We start from the raw sequence: 8,314 nt of genomic DNA, 5'->3' as shown, positions 1-8,314 counted from the left end.
CTAGGAGAAAAAGGTGAAAGAATTGTCATAGCACAGCGAGAGCAGAGTAGATTGGTGTTGGGGGCCAGGATCATGAGGGAAGTTGGAGGAGTTGGAGTTGGAAGGAGGATGTGGTGAGGTGGAGGTCAGCCTCTTCTCCCGGGCAAATTGTGCCAGGAGAGCTTCAGATTGTATATTAGGAACATTTTCTTCTCCAAAAGAGCGGTGAGGTAGGGGCACAGGTTGCTCAGGGAGGTGGTAGATTCACCGTCCCTGGAAGTGTTTAAGAACTGTGTGGATGTGGCACTGAGGGACGTGGGCTGTGGGCATGGTGAGGAATGAGTTGATGGCTGGACTAGGTTATCTTAGTGATCTTCTCCAATCTTAATGACTCTATGGTTCTATGATTGTGGTGGCCAATGTGAGGAACTGCAACACGCACAGCCTTGTCTTTGCTGACAATCTGAATCTGTTCCTGCTGACTTGCACCCAGCTCTTCATCCAAAAGTTCAGCTCCAAAGCTCAGCCCCTCACTAGCTCCCCTCACTAGTGAGATGCCTTCACTCCCAAATCTACTTTTATTTTAGAAATGGTTAAAAGAAGGGAAGAGATACCTGAAAACCAGTGAATGGACGTACTCTGACCCTGAACTGATCTGGGAGGAGAATTTCCGTTGGCAACTGACTTTCTCTGCCATCTTTTACGAATGTAAAAAAAAAAAATTGCTTTTCCTTTCTTCACTGTGTTTGAGTGACTTTCTTGTAGAAACTTTACTGCTGAATCCTTCGAGGAATATTGAAAATTTTCATATTGAAGGTGAACCTCACTGCTTTAAATCTGGCTTTAGCTTAAGACATCATTTTAATGATGATTTTAAGAAATAAAAACTGAAAAAATAAGAAAAAGCAAGGGATTCCATCAAACCTGGGCAGCTTGGTCTAATGGCTGGCGATCCTGCACATAGCAAGGGGGTTGAAACTAGATGATGTGGTCCTTTTCAACCCAGGCCATTCTATGATTCTATGATTCTATGATGAAATTGTAGCAGTAGAAATTCCAGTGGTATTCAAAAGGAGTACAGTTGAAAAACTCATAGAAGTCACAGTTTAATAGAACAGATGAGTTTACATTTGTACTGGATGACAATATTGACACGATTTCTGTATCCAAATCTACTTTTCTCTCCATCAATATCAGTTTACAGCACTTTATTTTCACTTTGCCGATATTTCTCAACCCATGTGCCCTGGAACACAGAAATCCCAAATCAGTGACCTCGTTGTCTTCTTTACGTTGTAACTACAGACTTGTGTGCCCTGTGACGGGCGCTGCAGACAAAGAAGATCGCGCTTGAACTCTGGTTTGCACGGGACGGCAGCAGCGAGCTGCCGAGCCACGCCGCCGCACCACCGCCGGCCGCTAGGAGGCGCTGCTCCCCACCCACCGCCGGCGGCTCCTCTCGTCGGCGCTCTCTATGGCCGTTGCCCGTGGCAGGACCTCTGTTTACTTCCGGCAGGCCGGAGCGGCTGCATGGGGCGCGGGGCCGAGCACTGGCTTCGCGTTGCTATGGCCGATCCAACGGAGGAGGAAGAGCTGCCGGTGCCCGGTAAGTCGAGGGATGGGCCTCTCCTCCCGCTGCTGCCGGCTGGGCGGGGGGACAGGGACACCTCGTTCGGCCGGTGCCCTTCCTCGTTCCGGCCTGCCCGCCGTTTCGGCCGCGTGCTGCCGTCCTGTGAGGGGAGGACGCGGTAACGCTGCCGACGGGTGACGCTGGGGCTGCCTCGTTTCCTCGCCCGCGTGGAGCGGTGACTTGGTGTGATGCGGACTGTTGCGTGCTCAGATGCTGACCGTGGCCGGCTGGCAGGCTGCAGACTCAAAACTAAGTATCGTTCTTGTGAAGGCAGCCTGAGGGAGCCGGGCTCGTTCAGCCTGGAGAATCTGCAGGGAGACCTCATTGTGGCCTTCTGGTACTTGAGGGGAGCTTAGAGCTCGGTCTGAGGGTGACAGAACAAGGGGTAATGGCTTTTAACTAAAAGCGGGGAGGTTTATGTTAGATACGAGGAAGAAATGCTTTTCCCAGAAGGCGGTGAGGTGCTGGCAGAGCTGCCTGGAGAAGCTGTGGTGCCCCATCCCTGGAGGCGCTCAAGCCTTCCAGGTTGTATTGCAGGACGTGTTTGGTTGTTTCTATGATAGCCTTATGATCAAAGGCAGTTGAGACAACCAGTGTTCTGAAGGCTGATTTTCGGGGGCCTTTTTTAGAACATACGTATCTTTTTGAGTGTGAGGAAGAGACGTCAGTTCTTTGAGTTGCCACTTTTTTGCAGTGTGCGTCTCGCTCTAATTCAATTTGGGAAACTTGATTGAATTTAAGTATAAACATAAGTGAGAATCCTTTGTCTCAGCTTGCTCTCAGGATGAGCTTTTTATTTTACTTTTTGGGGGTAGTTTTTCAAATTTCTTTTTCCTTTCTGTACCTAGTAGTTTTTGTAGAGGGAAGTGAGAAAGTGCATTTACTTTCAAATGAATTTGTATGCCCTTAGAACACAATAACACCTGATATTTTAAGAAATTTGTGGGGGCTGGGAAGAATCAGAAGGACTGAAATGCGAGCATAAAAATCATGTAGCTATGGTGAAGCAGAACACTTCTGCCATTATTATTTTATTAAAAAGAAAAAGATAGGTTACTAAAACAACTGGATTAATAGGAAATTGCTATTTTAAAAGGTATGAGGTGAAATTTACTTTCACTAAAATCACCACTGGCTATCTGTGTTTTTAGAATCAGGGGCTGTTTTTACTTTTGGAAAAAGCAACTTTGCAGAAAACATTCCTAGCAAGTTCTGGTTCAAAAATGACAAGCCGGTCTCTATATCATGCGGAGATGAACACACTGCTGTTGTTACAGGTCAGTATTGGAAGTAGCATATTTGATTATACATATAATACATATACAAATACATGTTTATACATTTGGACAGCTTGGAGAGCTACAGTATGTATTTGAATTCTGAGGTAATGTGTAAAATGGGGAGAGGAGAAGAGACTGCTTATACTGGGGCTGTTGGATGCCTTTGTAGTTAATGTGAAGTCCAGGAGCTGTTGTGAGTGAATCTGTAATAATTGAATACAGCATATTGTATTTAAAATAAGCACGACTTTGTTCACCTTGAGTGTTTCTTGTAAGTCAGATGGTGTCCAGTGAACAATCATAAATGTACAGGTTTGTACTGTGGAAGTGAACAGTGTCTACTGAACTCAGTCAACAAGCTCACTAGGAATCTGCCTATAACAATCTATAAAGTTGTTTCTCTGAAAGGAAGTTCTAAATGACTGGTTTACTGTCAATTGAAAATAGCCCTTGCAAAAATAACACAAAGAACTTCAGAAAATCCTACTAAAATAAGAAATAAATTGCAAAAGTATTCAGAGAAGCTCAAATGCAATACATTGAGCAGTCTTTCTGCGTGTTCCTTTTCATCTCTTTGAAATGCTGGAAGCAGTAGTCATTGAAGAGTTTGCTCCATTTGTTATATGAATGAGACTACTCTTTTGTGATGAAAACTTGTTAATTATATTGATAACTGACTTCTGGTAGAGAATTAGACTTTATCTTGAAATTCCTGTGCACGCTTCCAGGAATTCCTTCTTGAAGTGGATTTACTATTCATCAATGCTGTGTGCTGGGCGTTGCCCAGGATATATATATTATATATATATATATATATATATATATATATATATATATATATATATATAAATAATTTCTTATATATGTAAGTAATTTCTTATATATATAAATAATTTCTTGAGGTTTTCTTGCCGTGTCCCCAAGTAGAGTTGAAAATGCTGGATTTTCTACAATGAATAATTCCAAGCATGATAAAAAAAAATGCAGATTTCATGGACTGCAGTGCAATTTGAACTGAAATTATACAATGAATTTTTCAAGCCTAACTTCACAGGATGCATGAATAAATTATGTTTTGAACAAAACTTCACACTTCTTTTTGGATTGAACCTATTCCGTTAAGTTGCCTGTTGCATAAAATTAATCAGAACGTAACCTGGGGCACTGGAAATTTTCCTTTTTTTTTTTTCTTCTTTTTTCAAGTATCCTTTCATATGCCCACACCAGTACGTGCTCAGTTCAGACTGGTCAATTGAAATAGCCCCCTTAAATTGTCCCAGCATTCACTCTTGCCAGCTCTGTTAGCCCAAACAGCAACAATCCTCTAATTCCTGTGTCCCTGTAAATGACTGCTGCAGTAAAGCTTTAGAAGGAGTCAAGTTGCATAGGGTTGCATGCAGTACCGTTTCTCTGCTAACTCTTATCTGTTCTCCCCAGTACTTCAGTGTATTCTTCAGATGTTAAAAATGTGTCTGTAGCAGGCCTTTGGTACTGTGGTATGCAGATAAATCGTGAGGGGTGCATCTAGATAATAAGTGCTTCGTTTTCCCAGAGCATTTGTGGAGAAGGAACTGCATAAGCATAAAATAAATAAAGAAATCCTCGATACCAAGTGTTTTTTTTGGAACATTGAGAGTAGAACGTAGAGGCAAAATTGAAGGTAAAATATTGTGCAAAACTGAACAAAATGAGAGGAACTGCACGAGTCATGCAAAATGATAAAGACGGAAGAGAGGACATCTATGACCCTCATTTGTTCTTCACAAGTATGCATGTGCACCACGCATTTCTGCTGTCAGATGGAGTTGGATGATAGAATGGAATTAAAGCCTTTTGTGAATGTCATTGAACTGCAATAAGACCTGGAAATAAAGAGCTCCAGAGGTGCGTGGTGGTAATGAGTTTGCTGGAAGGATGCAGATTTGGGGATAGACAAGGAGCTCCTTGAAATCCAGCTGAACCTGACTGGAAGAGAGAAAAGTATCTCAAGCAGGTGTGTATTAATGCCTACTTCATTTTAATTTCAGTCTTTATTTACCAGTGGCATTTCCCACACCATTTTATTCCTCTTCTGGAGGACATGGTGGGAACTGTGTATTTAGAGGACAGAGATAGATTAAAACAATAGAAATGTGTCAGATGTACACTAACGTGTTATACTAACATGCCTCAGTGGTCATAAGTAAAACAGTCATGCAAGCTTATTCAAAACATTCCTTATAACTGGTTTGGGATGGGAAAGACAGCTGTATCTAGCACTTCATTGAAATGAAAATGAAGAAAATGTGCAAGAGGTAATATGCAGCATTCTGATAAAATATTCAGAACACTTCAAATACTTCTTTCATGTAATCCAACATCAGTATTCCCCCATTGACTTTTAGAAAGAAAAATGTAAACTTAAGCGTAAAAAAAACCTCTACTGCTTGGCTTTTCATGACAGGAGTTACAGTCCAAAATAAGTTCTATTGACTCACTGTGGCTGTGTGTTGGAATAGTGAACCAGTGATCATATTTCTTGCCCCCATTCCTATATTCTTTGGCCTGAGAATACTGTTTACTTCCTGCATCTTTTGTAAGTGCAAGTTTTGGAAAGCAATTTATTGATCCTGTTGGGAGATAGTGTGAAGTAAGTGACGTTAATCATGTTTTTAAGAGTCTTCCTAATGTCATTTGATTAATAATTTTCTACAGACCTCTTAAAATTAATGCCTGTCTTATCGTTTATAGGCTTTGATTGGGGCATACGAAGCGGATCGCCCACGTTTGATCAAAGAGACCAGTTCTATTCACAGGGAGGAAATGGGGGAAGGTGCATCTTCTGGACTCAGAACTCTGGAGAGAGTTGAAGCTCCCAGTGCAAGAGAGCACAAGGAAAGAGATTCATGTGGACACAGAACGAGATAATATGTGCATAGTTTCAAGTTATGTAAAGCACTAAATATTCAGCAATGTAGACCAAAGAGACATTGGAATCTCTCTGGGTCTTTAGACACCAAACTCCATCTCTTCTCCCTACCTGCTGGCAAGCCATCAGAATATGGTTCAGAACCTTTTACAGTTAGCTGCAAGAGGAAAATAAAGAATATCACTACATGTTTGCATTAGTTTTTGGTGTGCATAGGAGCAAGCAACATACTGCACTGCTTTTGTTTGTATGATGCTAAATATCTGAAGCATGACTGTTCTTACCTCTCAGTAAAACTTTTGAGAATACTGTGACTTGTCTAAGAACACTGATATCATTCCCATTTTCATGAGCTGTATTTGAAATGTATATGAATTCTTGTTTACTCGTGAAATAGCACAAATAAAAAAAAAACCCAACGTGTTGTTTGAAATTTTCTTCAGATAAAACTTCACAGTAGAATCTAGAAATAACTATTTGAAGTCGCTGTGTACTCTACCTGTTTCAGCTCTCTTGCACACATATACCATGTAGAAACCCAGAGGGAAAATGCATGGAGCACAGATGATTTAAACAGATGGCTGTCTGCCATTATCATTGAGTATTTCAGCTTCCTCTGAATTCCTTAACTTTTAGCCTGGCTTCATGGACCGGAGCATCATGGGACAAATGGAGTTGTAAGCAATCATGGTTGTGATAGCAGCCACCATATGGACTATTTACTAGTTAGGAGATGCTCTCTTTCTGAAGTCTCACAAAATTCTCTGTTCTGAAAGATGTAAGCATCTAGTGGCTTCTCTTAATATATCCAAATTAGTGTTGGCGAAACATCCACTGGTGATGTGCTTATGTCTACATGCTTTGGGGAGGTAGCCCAATCTTGCATCTGGGGAGGTGCAGACTAGTGTTAGGTGTATGTTTGCATCACCAAAACAGTCCAAGTAGTTTCTTTATATCTTGCTGCATCTGTTCTTTTCCCTAACTTACTGTACATGTCTTCTGCCCGCTATACCAGGTGGCCACAATCTGTACCAAAGTAGATGCAAGAATCACAGACTCTTGGAATGGCCTGTGTTGAAAAGGACCACAATAATTATCTAGTTTCAACCCCCCAGCTACACGCAGGGTCACCAACCACCAAACCAGGCTGTCCAGACAGAGTAATTTGAGTTTGTAAGGTTTTTAAATGATCCTTGCCTATTTGCTGCTAACGTCGTTCCCTTCAGTACGTCTGTGGTGATGACTGCAGATAACTCAGTACTCAGTTATGAAAATAGGGCATTTTGCAAAGCTCTACAGTGTTTCTTGGCCTGCTGAGATTCCATCAAATGCTTGTTTTAAACCTGTTTTGCTATACAGGCCTAGAAACACTGCTTCATTATAGGTGTTTGGTAGGGTTTGTGTGTAGTGCCTATTAGTTTTTATTCACTGTCTGAATTGCCTACTTCTCAGTTTTCTTTTTTCTGTTACGCTGCTGAGTGCTGAAAGCCTGAAATTATCAAAGGCTGTCACTCAGCTGGTAAAGAATATAACAAAATTCTGGTCGTCTGTTAAGCTTCTTGTCTTATAAAGCAGTGTTTGAGAACTAAAAGATTGCTATAAGAAACAGCAGATTATGGGATTAAAAGCGTGACCTGCTGGAATTCTGAATGAGTAAAAGAGAATGTGATTTAATTGAATTATGTCAACTTGATATCGTACTCCCACATGAGTTTACAGTGCTCGGCCTTTAAAATGTATGTAGTAGAGCTACAAAGATGCATATGACAGTGTAGGATGCCACTTGCTGATAAAAATTCTCCCCCTTAAGATGTGTTTTGTTTTCAGTGATATACCTCTGCATATGTTTTGGCATGGTTGCATTACCAAAATCAGGGTGGTGATATAAATGCTATTAGTGAAATGTGGTAAGCGTAGCCTTGACCTCAGGCTTTCCTCCATTTCAGCTTTACTGGAAAGACATAGTGTTGACATGTAATTGTCAAATCTAACAATTTGATTGAGATGTTAGGTAAGAGTTACTGTTTGATTTTTTTTTTTTTTTTTAATTCCTATTTTTATTTTAAATTTGTGGTAATATTTGAGAAAACAAATGGATTTTTGTAACTGTTCTTACTATGTTTTAAAAATCTCAAAATCATATTTTTAGGAGGAAGTTTTTCACCCAGAGGGTGGTGACACACTGTAACGGGTTGCCTAAGGAGGCTGTGGATGCCCCATCCCTGGAGGCATTCAAGGCCAGGCTGGATGTGGCTCTGGGCAGCCTGGTCTGGTGGTTGGCGACCCTGCACATAGCAGGGGGGTTGAAACTGGATGATCTTTTCAACCGAGGCAATTCTGTGACTCTATGATAGTTCAAAGTCTGTTTAAATCACATTCAGAACATTCACAAGGAGCCGATGCTAAGGAAGTACAGACTTCATATTTTGGTATTATTGTGTGGAATTGCTATTATGCATTGTGATAACTGATGGCTAGGGTGACTGAAATTTTATTTACGTGACAACTCCATGATGG

General features: G+C 41.1%; 1 protein-coding gene and 1 long non-coding RNA gene across 2 annotated transcripts in view; both read left to right on the top strand.

The window, feature by feature from the left end:
• Positions 1-1,497: 1,497 nt before the first annotated feature.
• Positions 1,498-8,314, top strand: part of RPGR (retinitis pigmentosa GTPase regulator) — a 42,433-nt gene continuing 35,616 nt past the window's right edge. The window contains 2 exon segments of the mRNA XM_042867548.1: positions 1,498-1,585; positions 2,761-2,886. Coding sequence (XP_042723482.1) covers positions 1,510-1,585; positions 2,761-2,886 — 202 coding nt within the window. The 5' untranslated portion in view covers positions 1,498-1,509.
• Positions 3,760-6,213, top strand: LOC122177817. The gene is made up of 2 exons (XR_006178164.1): positions 3,760-4,882; positions 5,620-6,213. It is a non-coding gene; the product is annotated as an uncharacterized LOC122177817 (long non-coding RNA).

Source organism: Lagopus leucura, unplaced genomic scaffold, assembly GCF_019238085.1.
Source record: "Lagopus leucura isolate 7727_CA_CO unplaced genomic scaffold, USGS_WTPT01 Super-Scaffold_100001, whole genome shotgun sequence".
NCBI classification, from domain to species: domain Eukaryota; kingdom Metazoa; phylum Chordata; class Aves; order Galliformes; family Phasianidae; genus Lagopus; species Lagopus leucura.
Note: the sequence above shows the minus strand (reverse complement) of the source record. Positions and strands in the feature narration are given on the sequence as shown.